The sequence below is a fragment of the Myxine glutinosa genome, chromosome 7 (genome assembly GCF_964187855.1).
Source record: "Myxine glutinosa chromosome 7, kmMyxGlut1.1, whole genome shotgun sequence".
NCBI classification, from domain to species: Eukaryota; Metazoa; Chordata; class Myxini; order Myxiniformes; family Myxinidae; genus Myxine; species Myxine glutinosa.
Window position 1 is genome coordinate 1,285,757 of NC_136267.1, and position 20,993 is coordinate 1,306,749.

General features: G+C 44.4%; 1 protein-coding gene and 1 long non-coding RNA gene across 10 annotated transcripts in view; one reads left to right on the forward strand and one right to left on the reverse strand.

Moving 5' to 3' along the window:
• Positions 1-20,993, reverse strand: part of LOC137430958 (Na(+)/H(+) exchange regulatory cofactor NHE-RF3) — a 166,715-nt gene that overhangs the window by 121,196 nt on the left and 24,526 nt on the right. For all 9 annotated transcript variants that reach the window (XM_078781237.1, XM_078781238.1, XM_068121756.2 and 6 more), the window contains 3 exons: positions 19,010-19,259; positions 16,490-16,626; positions 9,681-9,879 (listed from right to left, as the gene is read on the reverse strand). In XM_078781237.1, coding sequence (XP_078637363.1) covers positions 9,681-9,879; positions 16,490-16,626; positions 19,010-19,259 — 586 coding nt within the window. The remainder of the gene's footprint in view (positions 1-9,680; positions 9,880-16,489; positions 16,627-19,009; positions 19,260-20,993) is intronic.
• On the forward strand, positions 464-19,191 carry LOC137430961 (uncharacterized). The gene is made up of 5 exons (XR_010985167.2): positions 464-587; positions 9,706-9,761; positions 16,022-16,208; positions 16,472-16,646; positions 19,059-19,191. It is a non-coding gene; the product is annotated as an uncharacterized LOC137430961 (long non-coding RNA).

Sequence of the window (20,993 nt, forward strand, 5' to 3'; positions counted from 1 at the left end):
CTAGCCCTAACCCCCAAGCCTCCTAGCCCTAACCCCAAGCCTCATAGCCCTAACCCCAAGCCTCCTAGCCCTAACCCCAAGCCTCCTAGCCCTAACCCCAAGCTTCATAGCCCTAACCCCAAGCCTCCTAGCCTTAACCCCAAGCCTCCTAGCCCTAACCCCAAGCCTCCTAGCCCTAACCCCCAAGCCTCCTAGCCCTAACCCCAAGCCTCATAGCCCTAACCCCAAGCCTCCTAGCCCTAACCCCAAGCCTCCTAGCCCTAACCCCAAGCCTCCTAGCCCTAACCCCAAGCTTCATAGCCCTAACCCCAAGCCTCCTAGCCCTAACCCCAAGCCTCCTAGCCCTAACCCCAAGCCTCCTAACCCCAAGCCTCCTAGCCCTAACCCCCAAGCCTCCTAGCCCTCCCCCCCCCCCTTCTCCCCACCTTCCCCCATTTGCAAGCACCTCAATCCCAACACCCCGATGCTGGACTACTTCAGAATCTACCCTGGGATAACTTCTGGAGATACATCAGCAGGGTTTTTCCTGGTCGGGCCTCCTCGTCTTGGTCCTCCAAGTGATCTGCTTCCAAAACGGAAACGGCAAAGTAATCCTTCCGGATTTTTGTCGATTGTTCTTCATATTGTGTGCTGATTGTGCTGGATTGTTTTTGTACTCATAATAGTTATTCCGATCATGCATCTCAAGCTCTGATAGTTTTGGGCCTAACCGTTTGTTTGTTTTCCAACTGTTTCCCATACCCACTTCCCATGTCTCCATCTCGTATATCCCATCATTCACCACTCTCACTTTAATTCCTTCCTTATACCATATGCTTAAAAATAAATAAAAGCCAAAAAAATTTAATTTGCCTTTTGATTTGTTTGTTTATGTATCTCACTTCCTGTTGACCAGGAGTTCGACAGGCCCCGCCCCCTTACCACATCTTCCTAAATATTACCATCATAAAACTTCCCATTCTACCTGCCTCAAAACATTCCCTTTTCCTTCTCAAAAATAATAATTAAAAGTCATTTGTTATCAACTCATTCTTAATTCATTCAATCCCGAACTTTCCTTCCTCATCTCCGCTCCTCTTCTTCCTCTCCTCCTCTCCTCTCAGTCCATAAATTTAAACCTTTTTAAAAAACAATTTTAAAATATTCAATCTTCCCCCATACTCACTTCCAAATACTTCTCTTCCATTCCTAAACTCTAAACCCACTCTCCTGCTCTTCCTCATACTCTTCCTGCTCAGTTGATCCATCCTATCATTCTCTCAGAATGGATGATGGATGATGAATATGAAAATATTCATAAATATTCATCGAGAATATCCATATTTCCAAGATGGCCTCCAAAAGCAGACACCGACTAAACATCCTCCATCGTGCAAGCTCTTTCCTTGGCAAATCTGAACTTTTGACAATCTACAAGGCCTTGATTTGCAGATTGATGGAGTACTGCTCTCCCCTTTGGCACCCCTGCCTCACACCCTGTTCTTCTTGGAGCAGAGGAAAGCAAGGCCCGGAAGATCGTTGGAATCTCCCGCGCTGAAGCTGAGTGTCTCAGCCTGTTACTTCTGCATCCCTCTGCCTCTGTATGCCTTCTCTCTCTCTCTCTCTCTCTCTCTCTCTCTCTCTCTCTCTCTCTCTCTCTCTCTCTCTCTCTCTCTCTCTCTCTCTTTCTTTCTCTCTCTCTCTCTCTCTCTCTCTCTCTCTCTCTCTCTCTCTCTCTCTCTCTCTCTCTCTCTCTCTCCTCGCCCCCTGCTGGCCGTTTCGTGTGTTGGGCGTGACAAGATGGCGCGTGCTCGTGCTTGTGTGTTGTAGCTCCTGGCTCGTGTTGTTTTTCATCCTCTCCCCACCAACCTTTTTACCTTTCCCCTTCCTTTGGTTTTTTTCCTTTTGTACTCTTGTCGTGTATGTTGACCTTTTTCCTCCCTTCCTGCTTCGTTACCACCTGTCCCTCGTTTTTTTTTCTCCTCCTTCGAGACAGAGAGAGGGAGAGCCAGCACGGTAAGGGTTTGTTTGAACCACGTTTTTTCCTAACGTGGTTTAAACCGTGCTTTCGTTTTTAGTTACTTAATATATATATATTTTTTTCTATTCTTTTTTTTTTGGGATTATACAAATCTATTTGCTTTCACTTCGTTTCTCCTTTGACGATATGGCTAATAGGAGTAGCCAAAGGCCTGCCGATCGTGTTACCGATGAGGGTTTATCGCGTAAGCACGGGCTGTGCCTTGTCCCACCGGAGGGAGTTGAAATGGATGACATTTTGCTCGCGATTGGGGATTTGATCGACGTGAGTAACATTCGTGCCGCGTCTCGTATGAATCACAAAATTGTGGTTTTTGTTTCGCAAATAAGTCTGGCCGATATTGTTGTGCAGAATGGTTTGACCTTGGGAAACGATCTGTTTGTTCCTGTGTCGTCGATGGACACGCCGGCAGTTAAAGTCATTCTGAGCAATGTTCCGCCTTTCCTAGGTAACGAGGAAATCCTACACAAGCTAGGTGAGTTTGGCACTGTCGTCTCTCGAATCATTAGGGTTCCTCTACGTACGAGAAACGGCAGGTTGAAGCACGTACAATCGTTTAGACGTTTTTGTTTTGTTGTTCTAAAAGACGCAGCGAAGCAGTTGAACACCTCCCACACCTTTAAAGTAGGCGAGCATGAATATAGAATCTTCATGGCGACCGAGACCTTGATCTGCTACGGATGTGGAGCACACGGACACACTAAGCAGTATTGCCCAGACGCCAAGAAGACGTACGCTACAGCAGCTGGGTCGGCCCCCCCTGTAACTGATGCAGTGCCCCCCGTTCATGAGCCTGGTGGAGTACAGACGTCCACACCAGAAGACCAGGGTGTGGAAAGTGGTGGTGGTGTTGCTGAGGTTAGTGCAGCAGGGGTGCACCCAGTCGATGAGGACAAGAGGCTGCAACCTCAAGAGAATATGGTCTTTGAGGAGGTATTGATGAAAGGCACCGAGGCTAAGAGGAACCTAAAACGTACCTTTTTGAGCGCCGAGGTGGAAGACAAAGGTAGCAAAGTGATACTCGTACAAACAAACAGTATCTCAGACTATCCTGATGATTCTCAGCAAGCTGGGCAGGGTGGTGACGAAACAGAGGAGAGTAGGACTTCATCCCTTGCTCTTGTTGAAGAAAATCAATGCAGCAGTATTGGTTGTGATGATGGCACCATTGTCCCTTGTGACAACGAGCAGTCCCAGGGCCTGAGTGACAATGGTTGTTGCTCACATCCGGTTGAAACGACCAAGGATGATGGTCCAAGCAGACCTATAATAGGCAGCAGTGGTGGCACAGATGTGCCCCTTGTGATGCAACAAGAAGACTGCAGTGGTGATGACACAGAAGGTGTGCCTGCTCCTGACACACAACAAAGGAGTTTCAACGTTGATGTGGTTAGGGAGCTGGATGAGGAAGCTCAAAGCCTTGTGTCTGTGAATGATCATCAGGGAGAAGAACAGATGGAAGCAACAAAGGAAAACGTCATCAGTTTCCTAAACGAGACGTTTAGGCAACGCTACGTTGTGATCAAAGACCATTTTCCCGATGTGAAAACTTTCATCAGGGCTGCAAGACCCCTCCTGCAAAGAAATGACCCAATGGAAATCTCGGAGGCCCAATTTCAGCGTCTTCGGAAAGCGGTCACAAAGGCGAATAAGGAATTGCAGGCGGAGGGTGAGTTACCTTTGTAAATGGCTTTGCGAAAGATATGTATCGCATCCCTGAATATCAATGGGGGTTGTACCCCCTTACGAAAAATTCAGACAATTCAGGCGATGGAGAGGGTGAAAGCCGACATCATCCTGATACAGGAGACTCATGCTACGAACACCCTGGTTGCTGAATGGGGAAAACTTTATCGAGGGCAGTGGTGGCTGAGTGGGTTTACCACACCCAAAGCTGGTGTTGCCATCGCCTTGAGTGATAGAATCCCTGCTCGGAAGATTGTCTTTAAGGAAATTTATAAGGGACATCTGATAGCGGTGGATTTCTATTGCAACACGCAAAGGATCATCATTGTGAACGTATATGCACCGAGTGAGCCCATGGAAAGAAGAGTGTTCTTTTCCACTCTGCATGACTTTGTAAAAGGACTGGATACAACCGCTTTCATCTGTGTTGCTGGTGATTTCAATTGCACTATCAATCCTTCCGTAGACAGGACCGGTCATGAACCCCATCCAGCTTCTATGAGGATTTTGGAGAACATCATCAAAAATCAGCATTTGAAAGATGTTTGGAGGTTGCAACACCCAACTTCACGGTGCTATACGTGGTGCAGATGCCATGATGGGAGGATATCAATGGCAAGGCTAGACAGATTCTACGTGAATAAGCCAATGCTAAATGTGATGGCCACAACCCAGATACTCCCAACTGGTTTCACAGACCATTACCTGGTTTCAATGGGTTTTAATTTGCCTCTGACCTCAGGGGGTAGTGCGTATTGGTCACTTAATACCCACCTGCTGAATGATATGAGATTCAAAGAGGCTTTTCGAGCCGTGTGGGAAAGAATTCGGTCCTCCAAATTTGAACATGCTAACCTTCGACTGTGGTGGGACCTCGCAAAGGGTCAGGTCAAATCGTTCTGTCAACAATATAGTCTTTATGCCACTAAATTGCAAAATCTCTCGATTGATTCATTAAAGGCTGAAATTGCAGCCCTGGAGGAAAACATTAATACGGCTGGGAAAGACACTACAGGTGACCGGCTGCTATGGACTAAAAAGGCAATGTTGACTGAACTGGTACGGCAGCGAGCAATGGGCACCCTGGTACGCATGAGAATGAGTTATTTAACGTTGGATATGCCAAATAAGGCCTTGTTTGGTTTGGAGAACTCTGTTAAAAAATCACAACAGATTCATGGGCTACGTGCTGCTAATGGGCCAATAGTGACCTCCCAACAGGAGATTAAGTCTGTTTTGAAGGTTTTTTATACAAACTTGTACTCCCCCCAGAGCATAAGTAATGAGACCTTGCAGGAGCTGACTACCGGGCTTCCAAGACTTGAGGAAGACCAGCAACGCACATTGAACATGTCAGTTTCGGCTGCTGAACTTGAAACTGCTATGCGGAGCTTGAAGGATGGTAAAGCCTCTGGGATTGATGGTTTGCCCGGAGAGTTCTATAAGACTTTTTGGAAACTTGTGGGACCTGACCTGCTTGAGGTATTTGATGAATGCCTTCATGTTGGAGAGCTTCCCCTGTCCTGCAGAAGAGCAGTCATTTGCCTGTTGCCAAAGGCTGGGGACACTCAACTAGTCGAGAACTGGCGGCCTGTCTCATTGCTGTGTGCGGATTACAAGCTTTTGTCGAAGGCCTTAGCAAACCGTTTGGGAACTGTGATCAGCTCTATTGTGCACCCTGACCAGACCTACTGTGTACCAGGAAGGTCAATTTATGACAATATTTTTCTGATAAGGGATATTATTTCTTGTAATAAGTACGTGCGTGCCAGTTTTGGGTTGTTGTTTCTTGACCAAACAAAGGCTTTTGATCGTGTTGATCATACATATTTGTTTTCTGTTCTGGAGCGGATGGGTTTTGGCGAAACTTTCATTTCCTATGTCAAGCTGTTATACACTAACACCTTCTGCATGATGAAAGTAAACAACAGTTTATGTCCCCCTTTTCCTTTCCGTCGGGGTATCCGTCAAGGGTGTCCCCTTTCTGGACTTCTGTATATAATTGCCCTTGAACCACTCTTAGCATCCATCAGGCAGCGAATAACTCAGGATGTGGGAGCCGTTTTTGGTTCAAGATTTGTGGTCACAGCTTATGCTGATGATGTATGTGTTCTGATTAAGGGCCCAAGTAGTGTTGCTGTGGTGCAGCGTTGCTTTAAAGACTACTCTGCGGCCTCTTCCGCCGAAGTAAATTGGGGCAAGAGTGTAGCCTTATGGTGCGGTTCAGATAACCTTTCTTTAACACTGCCACCGTCACTCCCACATAATCTAGAGTGGAAAACAGATGGAGTCAAATATCTTGGTGTCTATCTCGGCAACCAGGAAGTAGAAACGAAGAACTGGGAAGGAATGATTGAACAAATTACACACCGGTTGAAACGATGGGAAGGACTGCTACGATCTCTTTCTTATAAAGGCCGCTCTCTTGTTATAAATAACTTGATAGCAGCAAGATTATGGCATAAACTAATTGCCTTGCAGCCACCCAAGGAGTTGATACCAGCCATCCAGCGGGTCTTGGTTAATTTCTTTTGGAATGGATACCACTGGCTTCGGCCGCAAATACTGTACCATCCTCGGAAGGAGGGTGGACATGGAATTGTGGAGGTGTCCACCCGGCTTATGGCTTTTCGCCTACAGTCTGTGCAACGTCTGTTGTATGCTGAAGAGCTGCCCTGGCGCTCATTTGCGTTTTTCTTGTTGCAACAAGCGGGAGGCCTGTGTTATGATAGGCACTTGTTCCTGGTGAACCTTGACCGTGTCAGCTTAGTTTCAATCCCAACTTTTTATCAGGGTTTGCTGAGAGTTTGGAAAGGTTTTGGGGTTTATCGTTGCCTTGAGGCTTATAATTGCCGGATGTTTATCCAAGAGCCTATTTTCTATAACGGTTTTTTTCCATGCATTCCTCATAGTCCGACTTTGATTAGGAAATTTACTCAAGGAGGAATTGGCAAAGTTTGTGACCTGAGGGATACATCTGGGACAAAATGGATGTCTGCTGGCAGGGTGGCGGCCATTCTTGGTTTAAGATCCGTGCGTATTGTCAGCCAAATTATACGCATCGTCAAGAGGAAGTTTAAGGAGTTAAATATTGGCTGGGAAGGTATAAACAATGTCGAGGATGTTCGGCTGTCTTTCCCTGAAATTAAGGTGCTCCCAGCTCTCCAGTCGAATGGTGAACTTGTCTCTCCTTTTCATTTGGCAACAAAGGCTGGTATTCACAAGCTCCTTCGAGAAAACCAAGCATCACCCTTCTCCGGAGTAACAAGAGTGGCCTTGTGGTCCGAAAGGTTAGGGCCAGGGTCTCCTGCCACGCCACTGTGGCCTAATATGTACAAATTACCTATTTACGGGTTCCTCGCAGATATCCAGTGGAGACTAGCACATTGGGCTCTCCCTACGAACACCTTTGTTCATCACCTTGACAGCTCAGTGCCAGTAGCATGCCCCTTCTGTGTACAGAAGGAGGATCTCTTTCATGCCTATGTGAAATGCGAAAGACTAATACCTCTTTTCTTGATTCTCACACACCTTTTTGATCAGTTGTCTTTTCCTTTTACTTCACATTCTTTTATTTTTGGTGTATCTTTCAGACCCTCCTGCAAGGACTCTGGTGTCCTCCTAAACTTCTTAGCTGCTGTAGCAAAATATTCAATATATAAATCAAGGAAAATTAAAATTGATAATGGGCATGGGTTCGATGTTGTACCTATGTTTAAAGGGCTGGTGTCTGCAAGAATAAGGTTAGAGTTTGATTATTATGTGGCGAATGAAAATGTCAAACTCTTTGAATGCAAATGGTGTATCAATGAAGCCTTATGTGTTGTGAATGAATCGAATTTGTGCTTTTCTTTTTAACATTAAGAACTGTTGTTTTTTTCTATTTTTTTCTCTCCTGTAAAAATGTAACTTGACCTGGTGTGTTTTTTTTGTGAAATAAATGGTGTTGCAAATTCAATTCTCTCTCTCTCTCTGCCTGCTCTCTCTCTCTGCCTGCTATCTCTCTCTGCCTGCCTGTCTGCCTGCTCTCTCTCTGCCTGCTCTCTCTCTGCCTGCTCTCTCTCTCTGCCTGCTCTCTCTCTCTGCCTGCCTCTCTGCCTGCTCTCTCTCTCTGTCTGCTCTCTCTCTCTGCCTGCCTGTCTGCCTGCTCTCTCTCTGCCTGCTCTCTCTCTCTCTCTCTCTCTCTCTCTGCCCATCTGCCTGCTCTCTCTCTCTGCCTGCCTGTCTGCCTGCTCTCTCTCTGCCTGCTCTCTCTCTGCCTGCCTGTCTGCCTGCTCTCTCTCTCTGCCTGCTCTCTCTCTCTCTCTCTCTGCCTGCTCTCTCTCTCTCTCTCTCTCTCTCTCTCTCTCTCTCTCTCTGCCTGCCCGTCTGCCTGCTCTCTCTCTGCCTGCCTGTCTTCCTGCTCTCTCTCTCTCTCTCTCTCTCTGCCTGCTCTCTCTCTCTCTCTGCCTGCTCTCTCTCTCTCTCTGCCTGCCCGTCTGCCTGGTCTCTCTCTCTCTGCCTGCCTGTCTGCCTGCTCTCTCTCTGCCTGCTCTCTCTCTGCCTGCTCTCTCTCTGCCTGCCCGTCTGCCTGCTCTCTCTCTCTCTCTCTCTCTCTGCCTGCCTGTCTGCCTGCTCTCTTTCTGCCTGCTCTCTCTCTGCCTGCTCTCTCTCTGCCTGCTCTCTCTCTCTCTGCCTGCCTGTCTGCCTGCTCTCTCTCTCTGCCTGCTCTCTCTCTGCCTGCTCTCTCTCTCTCTGCCTGCTCTCTCTCTGCCTGCTCTCTCTCTCTCTCTCTCTGCCTGCTCTCTCTCTCTCTCTGCCTGCTCTCCCTCTGCCTGCTCTCTCTCTCTGCCTGCTCTCTCTCTGCCTGCTCTCTCTCTCTATCTCCACCTGCTCTCTCTCTCTCTCTGCCTGCTCTCTCTCTCTCTGGCTGCTCTCTCTCTCTCTCTCTCTCTCTCTCTCTCTCTCTCTCTCTCTCTCTCTCTCTCTCTCTCTCTCTCTCTCTCTCTCTCTCTCTCTCTCTCTCTGCCTGCTCTCTCTGCCTTCCTGTCTGCCTGCTCTCTCTCTGCCTCTCCCTGTCTGCCTCTTTCTGCCTGCCTGTCTCTGTTTGCCTGTCTGCCTGCTTTCTCTGCGTGTACGTTGGTGGACGATCTGGGCTCGAGGGGTGGCGCTCGCTTTTGCGGGTCAGAGCTGGAAGCCTTGGGGTGGATGGAGCGAGTGAGCCAATTAGGGCCAAACCAAGTTATGCATACATATACCTTTTAGACTCTCACACAGTAGGCTATCTGCTCATGTGGTCTTTTCTCGGCTTTCTTTTATTTTTATCGTTCTTTCTTGAACACAGACGCACTTTCGCATTTCCTCTTGCATCATCCACATTACACGCATCTCACCTGCAACTCGACACTCAATCCACCATAGTCACCTCGGTGCTATTCCCATTTTTACCCCCTTCTTTAGCGTTGGGTCGTGAAAGCATGAAAGCTTTTCCCGTCTAAGCAAGAGGCCGTGATCCTCGCACTGTCTCTATCTTCTGTTCCTTTCTCCCTCTGCAAATGCCCCCACCCTCCCATTTTGCATGACCTCACCTATACAAATTGGTTCATTCTCTTCTGTCTGTCTGTATTTCTGTCCACAAACATCAATTTATGATGGGGGCAGAACTGAGTTGCAAAACCACCTTCTGGTGATGATTCAATCGACCTCTTTTCTCCAGGACTTCAAGCAAACAGTATATCACCATCTCATATCATCCCACAACCCAACCTGTGATTTTGTCTACCTCCTTTAACCCCATCTCACCCAAATCTCTTACTTGCATGTTACTCTTTCCTCCCCTCCTCTCCTGTTAGTTCATTCCCTTGCTTGATGTGTCCAACTGTTGACAAACATTGCTTTCCTCACTCCTCCATGAGTCTATATCTTGTATTTGAAAACAAAAAAGTAATATAATTAAATAAAAGCAGCAGTCATGCTTGTGAAAGTCAGGTCTCACCTGGTCGCTCTTTCTCCAACCTTAGATGGAACCCAAAACCATTCTTCCCACGGACTAGGAAGCAGGAACGTGGACCATAAGGTGGGTCACCCATGACCTTTGCATGTCTCACCTCCACAGGACACCCACGCCGGTGGAACTCTGTCGCAGTGTTATTGTCCACAACCAAGAGAGAGATTGCAGAACCAGAAAGTTCAATCTGCAAGAAGAACAAAGTGCTTTGCAATCAAGGCCGAAAATATCCATTTGTGAAAACAACAATAACATAAAACCAAATAAAAACTGAAACTATAACAGCAACATTCTCATAAAAAAGAGAAAACAAGTAGAGCTACATTCAAAGTACGCCCCCCCCCCCCCTCCCACCCCCAAGCCAAATAAATAAATAGGATTCTCCAGCGCACCACATTGCCAGGGTGCCTTCGGCGCCACCATGCAGCACATGGAGATGGGATTGGGAGGGAGTACAACAACAACAACAGGCATTTTAAAGGCCATTTTCCCTGCAAGAGCGGGGGTTAGCCTTGCGGTCCCCATGACAATCTTTTCCATTTTGCCCTATTTTCTGCATCTCTCCTTGTTAACCCCCTTGCCCGCATTTCTTCTTCGACCATCTTTAGCCAAGTCTTTCTCGGTCTTCCCCGTCCTCTAATTCCTTCTACATTCATTTCCCTCACTCTTCTCAACCAGTCACTTTCATCCTTCCTCAACACATGACCAAACCATCTCAACCTGTTTCTCTTCACAACATCCATCACAGGCTCTATTCCCATCATCTTTCGCAATTCATCATTTGGCTTCCTCTCTCTCAACGATACTCCACACATCCACCGAACCATTTGCATTTCCACCCTTTCCAGCCTTCGTTGCTGCTCTACGTTCATTACCCATGTCTCGCTCCCACAAATCATAACACTTCTCACACATGCAGCATACACCTTTCCCTTCAGCTTCAACGACACTCCCCTCCTCGTCAGCACGCCACTCAGTTCCCGAAACTTCTTCCGTGCACATCTCACTCCAGCAACCGTTGCCGAGTCTGATCCACCTTCTCCATTCAGCATGTCTCCTAGGTAACAAAATGTTTTCACACCTTCCAGCTTCACGCCGTCTCCAAAATCCAACTCAACATTTCCTCCATCTGCAGCTCCCTCTGTGCACACCTTACACTTGAATGTAGCTGCCACACTGGTTAATGACCCTCTCAAACCACAACATTTTTGATGAACCCACTCAGCACACATTGTACATTGAATTGAGTTCACTCCGACACCCTTCCTGCACATAGCACATGGCCACTTCCCAGTTCTTTCCACCTCAACACATGCTTTACCACTTGCCATCACCTTTGTTTTTCCGATATTCACCTTCAGACCTTTCGTCTCCATACATTCCTTCCACTTGTTCATCTTCTCCTTCAGTCCATCCATACTTTCTGCAATCAACACCAGATCATCTGCATACAACAACTCCCACGGTAAACCCTCCTTTACGTTCCGAGCCAGCACCTCCATCACAGCTACAAATAGTAGTGGACTTAGTACCGACCCCTGATGCACTCCCACCTTCACCTCAAACTCACCACTGTTCCCGTCCTTCGTCCTTACAGCTGTGCACGCTCTTTTGTACATTGCCATCACAACTCTGATCAACCATTCCTCCACTCCTAACTTCCTCAATGCCAATGTCACTACTTCACGTGGAACCCTATCGAATGCTTTCTCCAGATCAACAAACCCAAGAAACAACTTCTTCCTCTTCTCCATGTACTTCTCCTGCAACTGCCTCACAATAAAAAGCGCGTCTGTCGTTCCTCTTCCTGGCATAAATCCAAACTGCATTTCGTCGATCTTCACTTTCTTCATTATCCTCCTCTCCAACACCCTTTCCAATACCTTCATTCCATGCTCCAATAACTTTATCGCTCGATACGAGCCACAGTCCAGAGGGTCACCTTTGTATAGAGGGACGAGGGTACTCAGTTCCCAGTCCACTGGAATGCGGCCTCTTTCACCACCAGATTGCAGATCTCTGTCATTCTCTTCACACCCCAACTTCCTGCTGCCTTCAACATATCTCCCACAACTCCCGTCGGCCCTCCCGCTTTTCTACTCTTCATTGCTTTAATCGCTTCCTCAACTTCCTTCTCGGTTATCTTCTCTGCCGGTCCTAAAACTGGGTTGCTCTCTATGTTGCCATCCCATTCATTCTCTGCATTCAACAGTATTTCCATATATCTCTTCCATCTTCCTTTAATTCCATCTGGGTCCACAACGATTTGTCCCACTTCATCCTTCAAGCAACTCACCCCCATCACATCACACCTCTCTTTCGCTATCTGCTTTGCAATCCTGAATACCGCTCTCTGACCCTCTTCTGAATCCAAGCGTTCTCTGAACATTTTCCTACATGCCTCCTGCGCCTTTGCTACCTCTTTCTTTGCAGCCTTCTTGGCTGCCTTATAACTTTCATGCTCTTCCTTTTCTGCCCCCATACCCTTCACCTTCTGCCACTCCTTGAACTTCTTCCTCTTCTCGTCAATCTTCTTTCCAACTTCATCATCCCACCACCATGTTTCCGAGTGCCTCGGTGGTCCTTTGGTCCATCCACATACCTCACCAACGGCTCCCAACAGACAATCTTTCATTGACATCCAACCACTTTCAAGCTCAACCACATCATCCTCTACCATACTCAGCCTCTCTTCTAATGCCTCCCTCACTGTCACCTCTTTCAACCTCCACACCTTCATTCTCGGTTGGTACTTCACCCGCCGAGCTCTCCTTGCACCTTTCAACCTTATGTCGCAGACAACCAAGTGGTGCTGTGAAACAGCCTCCTCCCCCGGGATCACCTTTGTGTCCCGGAGGTGCCCCCTATCTCGCCTACGCACCATCAGGTAGTCAACGGTTCTCGTCGACCCACCAGACGTGTATGAAACAAGCTTATTATCCTCTTTCTGGAACTGAGTATTACAAATCAACAAATCAGCTCCATCAGCAAACTCCAAAATCCTTTCACCTTCTCCATTTCTCACACCATATCCGTAACCCCCATGAACTCCCTCAAAACCGTCCATACTCCTTCCCACATGTCCATTTAGGTCTCCTCCTACCACAACAACTTCCTCATCTTTCACGTTTTCCATCAGCTTCTCTATCGCACTCCAGAACTTGTCCTTCTTTTCATCGCTCCGACCAACCTGCGGAGCATATCCCGAGATGACGTTCACCAAGAGCTTTCCAATCATCATTTTCACCATCATCAACCTATCACTCACTCTCGTCACACTCACCACACTGTCTATAAACTCCTCAGAAAACAGGACACCAACACCATTCACGCCCTGCAGGCACCCTTTCCACACAAACTTGTATTTCTGTCCCTGCCTACTCTTCACCATTCTCACACCACTTCCCTTCCATCTCGTCTCTTGCACACAACATATGTCCACTCTTCTTCTGACCAATACTTCCACCACTTCTCCTGATCTCCCTGTCATTGTCCCTACATTCCATGTCCCAAACCTCAGAAACCGATCTCCACGTCGAGTGGTGGATAATAATTGATTGATTAATTGCATAATTAAAATAAATAAATAATAATCGTAAAATAATTAATTTCTTAATCAATTGGCTAATACCATATATAAACCACCACTGCTTCATCCGAATATGTAACATTTAGAAAATTTATTAATTCAGTAATTTATCGAAAAATTAAATAATCAATCTATTAATTGATTCATCAACAAATAAAAAGTACCCTTTATAGTCAAATTACTTGGTCATTGTGGTGTTTAAATATCAGCTTCCTTGCTCAAAAGGTACCTGCGATATTGCCCATATGAGAAAGGAAATAAATAAGTAATTAATAAAATAGATAATTAATTAATTAATTGATTAATCAAGAAAATTAAAAATAGCGTTTTTGTCAAAGCATCGTTCACTATAGTGCCGAAAGTCCAGCTTCCTAGCTCAAGGATGGCTGAGATATCGCCAACACAAACAAAACAAGAAGACGTCATGCAGAGCACGATACTTGCAAAATCCAACCCTCCCCAAAATAAAAAGTTACCAATTCAGTGATGCACTATGTAATTGGTGTTTAAATTTTCAAGATAATCGGATGAAAAGTGACCATTTGTCAGATGAAAACTGAAGATTTTATAAGTTTGACCTTGAGTTGACCTTTGATATTTTGACCTTAAAATAGTTGGTTTCCCAATTCAGTGAGGTACTGTGCAATTGCTGTTTAATTCTCGAGTCAATTGGATTAAAATTGATTATTTTTCAGATAAAAATTCATATTGGAAGTTTAACCTTGAGTTGACCTTTGACCTTTTGACCTCAAAAATAGTTGGATTCCCCGTTTAGTGACTCAATATGCAAATGCTGTTCAATTTTCAAGTCAATCAGATGAAAAATGACCATTTTAGAAATTTGACCTCTAGATGACCTATGACCAAAAGGCTTCTTCCTTATGATCAACTGTACCATCTGGTGAAGTTTCGTGAAGATCGGTTTAAAATTGTGACCTGTAGGCGATTGACAGACAGACAGATAAAATAACGCACAAGACCAACCAATATACTTGAAAACCCCTTCGATTTTCACAAATAATCAGAGTGAAATCTGAGTACTCCCTTTCTGCGTGCGTCATCTCCGGGTCCCCTTCGGCACCCGGCGATGACGTCATGCCGCGCCTGGAAATGGAATATGGAGGAAGCGGTGTACAATATTTATACGAAGGCATCAAGGGGTAACAGGGCCAATAAATGCAAATATCTGTAAATTTATTTTCACATCAATTCGATCTTTACCCGTGTACGCCAAGCAAAAAGCAGGGATAAGCAATAATTGGTTCACTTCTGGCTGTCTCTCCATCTGTCCACAAACGACAGTTTGTGATCGAGGAACAACTCAAGTTCAATTGAATGTTATATTTTGAACACGAATCGGAAAATGGACGTGCAGTTTAGCAGTACTTTGGCTCTGAATTCGTCCCGATCGCGCATGCGCAGAGAGGAGTAAGATAATAGTTATACTCTGTCTGCCTGTCTGGCAAAACAGCAATGAAGGACACAAAGAACAGGCATGAAGAACTCATGTGACGTGTTAAATAAGGTGGTGTAAAAGACGCTGCGTCAAAGGTGGTGAACTTCCTAAAAATTATTTTCTACAACCCTTAAAACCCCCAATTTATTTCAATTTTATTATTCACTTGAACACTTTACAACACAAATCGCCTTTTTACCCTCGTCTGAGGAGAGGGTATTGCATTTGAGTCCGTTTGTTTGTTTGTTTGTTTGTCTGTCTGTCCGCACAGAATAAATATGATTTTCTCTGCAACTGTTGGTCCGATTGACAGGAAATTTTCACCGAAGGTGCAACTCCACCTGCAGAATTGTATAATGATAATTATGACGTCATAGGTCACGTGGTTCGGCCGCCATCTTGGAAAAACCAAAAAAATTGCACCTCTATATCTCTGAAAGCGCTGAATAGAAAAAATTGAGACATGTCTCATTGTAAAGAACTCTCCATGTGGAATAACTTTTGTGAATGATGATGTCATAGGTGCCTCCATTATTATAACGTCATAATTTGACAAGTACAAAACGTCATCCGATCAAGATGAAATTTATTGAGCATAATCTAGGAATCAAATAGTGGAGAAAAAAAATGACGATGACGTCATTGGTCACGTGGTTCGGCCGCCATATTTGTTTTAACACAAAAGCCTTAAAAACCACTGAAAATACATCCTGGCGAGGGTTTGCAATCCCTGATTGCTCTTTTTCTTGTTATCACTTTCAAAACCCTTCCGTTCAGCAGAACCTGGACAGAATATTATGGCATTTTACGTCATCGCGACCATTCAAATTTGCCACTCGCTGATTCCGCCCATCTCCTCGTTTCTCAAGGCAGCACGGGCTAAGGTGTTCCATGAACTCTTTAGTCCATTAGTAAATGTAATGAAAAGAACCATTGCACCATATATGATCCTTCATGTCACCGACGCTACCGTAATCAATAGGAAAAACATCTGAAACTGAAAACTTATTCGATTGTGAAGAGATTGCTAAAAATAAATGGTTGTGGTGGGAAATATCAATGTTCAAAATGAAAGGCACCACCAAAGAGTACTTAGCTACCCAGGAGGCATGACGAGGACATTCCGACCGAGTTAATCTTCATCCGAGACTTTGTAGGTAGCGTGTGTCTGGGGTTAAGAATGCTCCCAAAGGTGTAGGGGACATCACATGACTGCATCGCAATGTCATACCTGAGCCAATGTCATACCTCAGTTGTTAAAACGTTGTTTTGTCTATAAAATAGTGTTTGAAGAGACAAGCCGAATCGGACGAGGAGGCATTGGATGCTCCGCAAGCGGAAAAGGAGAACTCGCGGATGGACTTGAAAAGAGCCAGGAAGATGGTGGGCATTGCTCATGAGAGAGAAAATGATGCACCAATGAAGTCCTAATCAACCTGCAAGCAGGAATCGTTAATCTATGTGAAACCAGGTGGATATTTTGATTATGGATAGAAAGCTGAAGGGGACTTCAAACATGTAATTAATTAATGTTCAAAGCTTGTACCTTGAACTGCTTGGCCACCAATGACGTATCTATAACATATTTAGAGGAACAGATTAATCCCACATTACTTAAGATCGAATTAGTGGAAAATATTGGTCAGAGTTATTTTTTAAACATTAAGGTGCTATACACCAACCGATGAGTTGTAATATGAGATTTCAAACCACGAAGTAATATTTCATTATCAGGTCATCGATGGACCTCACCTTCCGCACGACATCCATGTGTGCAAGGCCTTCGACCGAGTCACCATCGAGATGCACAATGCGGTCTCCTTCACGTATCCCTGCTTGCCGAGCAGCACCACCATCAGCAACTTTGGTCACAAACAAGCCCTGAACACCTGCCACAACAACAATACAGGTGCATTGTATTAATGAACTACACCGATACTCTTCAACGTCACTGACGTCGACCGATATACCTCTGCCCACATTATTACATCATTATAATACTGGTACCAAGTTTGATTTAAATCCATTCAGCTGTTCTCAAGTATAACATTTTTACTTGACATGACCTCTGACCTCACCAAAATCACCTCACTCCTCACCTTTGATGTCAAAATATAATCGGTTCATATTTGCATCATAATATATACGTATACCAAGTTTGGTCAAAATCCCATCACCGGTTCATAAGTTAGAACAGCAACAGAATTTTTACTTAACCGGACCTCTGACCTTTGACCTTTGACCGATTTACCCCATAATCTAATCGGTTCATCTTTTCATCATTATACACGACCGGTCAAAAGTTTTCGAACACCTCAATTTTTCCAGTTTTTATTGAAATGTACGCAGTTTAATGTCTCAATGTACTCTGAAATTAAGCAGAGAACAAATAAACAATTGGAGATAAAAAAGAAATCATGGAATCATTTTGTTTAACAAAATTTAATCTAAATTTTTGACTCGGCAAAGTAGCCACCTTTTGCAGATATAACCGCCGAACACACTCGTGGCATTCTTTCTACAATGGAAATCAAATATTGTTCGGGAAGTTCTTCCCAACACTTGCAGAAGTTCCCACAAATGTATTGCACTTGTAGGTTGCTTTGCTTTCACCCTTCTGTCCAGTTCATCCTAAACCAGCTCGATGGGGTTTAGGTCTGGAGACTGTGCTGGCCATTCCATGATTTGAAGCCGACCGTCTTGTTCTTTTCCTCGAAGGTAGTTTTGACATCGGCTGGAGGTGTGTTTAGGGTCATTAGCTTGCTGTAGGATGAACCCCTGACCAACTAGGCGTATACCAGAGGGTATTGCATGGTGCTGCAAAATGCTGTGGTAGCCCTTTTGGTTCAGGGTGCCAGTCACTCTGTGCAAGTCGCCGACTCTGGATCCAGTAATAGAGCCCCAGACCATCACGCTTCCTCCTCCATGTTTGACAGTTGGTGTCGCACACTGAGGAACCATCCTTTCGCCTACTCGACGGCGTACAAAAACACTGCGTGATGAACCAAATATTTCCAATTTTGATTCATCGGTCCATAAGACCTTCTTCCAGTCTTCAGTAGTCCACTGGCAGTGCTTCAAGGCCCAGGCAAGCCTCTTTTTCTTATTTTGCCATCTTAGCAATGGCTTTCTTACTGCCACTCGACCTGTCAAACCTGCAGCTCGAAATATTCTCTTCACAGTTGAAACTGAGACTTGCTTACTTCGACCAGTGTTGAGCTGTGCTTGAAGCTGTTGTCCTGTGAGCCGCCTATCATGCAAGGTGTTGACACTCAGCAACTTGTCTTCTGATTCTGTTGTGGCTTTGGGTCTGCCAGACCTCTTCCTGTCAGAGTTTCCTCCAGTTTTCAATATACTACTTCCTGCAGTGCAATATTGTCCAAATAATGCTTCAGATGGTGTAATAACAGTCTGTTCCAATACTGCTTTTATACAGACAGGGGGTTTGTAATCAAGTAATCAGCAGAGGTTCGGACACCTGAAGGAATTGTTTGCATCAACTTTCAAGGCTTAATTTACTTACATTGCTGCAGAACAGCTGTAAGTTGTTAACCCATTACTTGTTCCCTGAAGAAGGCCTTTTTTTTTTACAATATAACTGTGCAATTTACATTATTTTCCCGTTTTTGCCAGCCTAAACTTTTTTTTTAACCTCGAGCAGTTTACTGCTTTACCTTTGTACCATTTCAGGTTATTCACTGGACTTGAATTGCTTAAATTTCAATAAAAACTGGAAAAATTGAGGTGTTCTAAAACTTTTGACCGGTAGTATACATACCTGCACCAAGTTTGACTTAGATCCCTTCACCCGTTCTCAAGTTCTTGCGGTAACGAAAAAATTGTAACTTAACATGACCTTTGACCTTTGACCTCTTAACTCCGAAATCGAATCAGTTTATCTTGCATCGTAATATATAATTATACCAAGTTTGGTGCAAATTCCATGACTGGTTCACAAGTTATCTCGGTAACAGAATTTGTACCTGACCGGACGTCTGACATTTGACCTTTGACCTCTTGACCCCAAATCTAATCAGTTGATCTTTACATCATTATACATACCTGTACCAAGTTTGACTTAGATCCCTTCACCCGTTCTTAAGTTATTGTGGTAACGAAAACCTATGACGGACGAACAGACGGACAGCCGGCCAGGCAACCCGAAAATATTCGGGGGGGGAGGTGGGTTGGAGTGTGAGCGTGGGGGGAGGGGCGAGGGGGGACCACAATACTGCCCCCCAACCCTTTCCTCTCAGTCTGAGCCACATTTACTTTCAACAGATTTGAGAACGAAGCCATAGGTGTTCCCAACTTTCTTCAGGTAGCAAAGGCGAGGTCCGAGTGAATCTTGCTCGGCATCTTGACCCGGAGCCATTGGGGAAGCATACCTAGGCAATGGTGGAATCACCTTCTCCAGCCCCAAAGAGTCTTCAATCCTCTCGTTCAGCCGTGCTGGGTACGAATGCACGTCCTGTACGGTCAGCGTAACATTTCGGCCGCTGGACATGATCCGGGCCACCACCTGGTCGTGCAGACAAACATACAAACATCATCTTTCGACACCTGCTCATGATAAAGACGTTTCTGGAACGGGTGGAACAAGGTGAAGAGAGAATTAAAATGTAACAAGGTGAAGAGAGAATTAAAATGTAACAAGGTGAAGAGAGAATTAAAATGTAACAAGGTGAAGAGAGAATTAAAATGTAACAAGGTGAAGAGAGAATTAAAATGTAACAAGGTGAAGAGAGAATTAAAATGTAACAAGGTGAAGAGAGAATTAAAATGTAACAAGGTGAAGAGAGAATTAAAATGTAACAAGGTGAAGAGAGAATTAAAATGTAACAAGGTGAAGAGAGAATTAAAATGTAACAAGGTGAAGAGAGAATTAAAATGTAACAAGGTGAAGAGAGAATTAAAATGTAACAAGGTGAAGAGAGAATTAAAATGTAACAAGGTGAAGAGAGAATTAAAATGTAACAAGGTGAAGAGAGAATTAAAATGTACCAAGGTGAAGAGAGAATTAAAATGTAACAAGGTGAAGAGAGAATTAAAATGTAACAAGGTGAAGAGAGAATTAAAATGTAACAAGGTGAAGAGAGAATTAAAATGTACCAAGGTGAAGAGAGAATTAAAATGTACCAAGGTGAAGAGAGAATTAAAATGTAACAAGGTGAAGAGAGAATTAAAATGTAACAAGGTGAAGAGAGAATTAAAATGTAACAAGGTGAAGAGAGAATTAAAATGTAACAAGGTGAAGAGAGAATTAAAATGTACCAAGGTGAAGAGAGAATTAAAATGTACCAAGGTGAAGAGAGAATTAAAATGTAACAAGGTGAAGAGAGAATTAAAATATAACAAGGTGAAGAGAGAATTAAAATGTTCCGACAAACGATTTGTGTTTCTCAAGAATTTCACTTCGATCTTAAATGTTGAAATCCTGGACCTGACAAAGTCGGTCATGTCTGACTCGGACATCAGGTGTTACACGTGGAACTTTAACGCAGGAGGCTCTTCGGGAGCTCCTGCGGTGTTTTTATTACGCCACAGGTAGAGGTAAGTTTATTTTGGTGAGTTTATTATGCCACAGGTAGAGGTAAGTTTATTTTGGTGATTTTATTACGCCACAGGTAGAGGTAAGTTTATTTTGGTGAGTTTATTATGCCACAGGTAGAGGTAAGTTTATTTTGGTGAGTTTATTACGCCACAGGTAGAGGTAAGTTTATTATGGTGGGTTTATTACGCCACAGGTCGAGGTAAGTTTAATATGGTGGGTTTATTATGTCCCAGGTAGAGGTAAGTTTATTTTGGTGAGTTTATTACGCCACAGGTCGAGGTAAGTTTAATATGGTAGGTTTATTAAGTCCCAGGTAGAGGTAAGGTTATTATAGTGGGTTTATTATGTTCCAGGTAGAGGTAAGTTTATTATAGTGGGTTTATTATGCCACAGGTAGAGGTAAGTTTTTTATGGTGGGTTTATTACGCCACAGGTAAGTTTATTATATTGTAGAGGTAAGTTTATTTTGGCGTAATAAACCCACCATAAGGTAAGTTTATTTTGGTGGGTTTATTACGACACAGGTCGAGGTAAGTTTAATATGGTGGGTTTATTATGTCCCAGGTCGAGGTAAGTTTATTATAGTGGGTTTATTATGCCACAGGTAGAGGTAAGTTTATTTTGGTGAGTCGATTATGCCACAGGTAGAGGTAAGTTTATTATGGTGGGTTTATTATGCCACAGGTCGAGGTAAGTTTAATA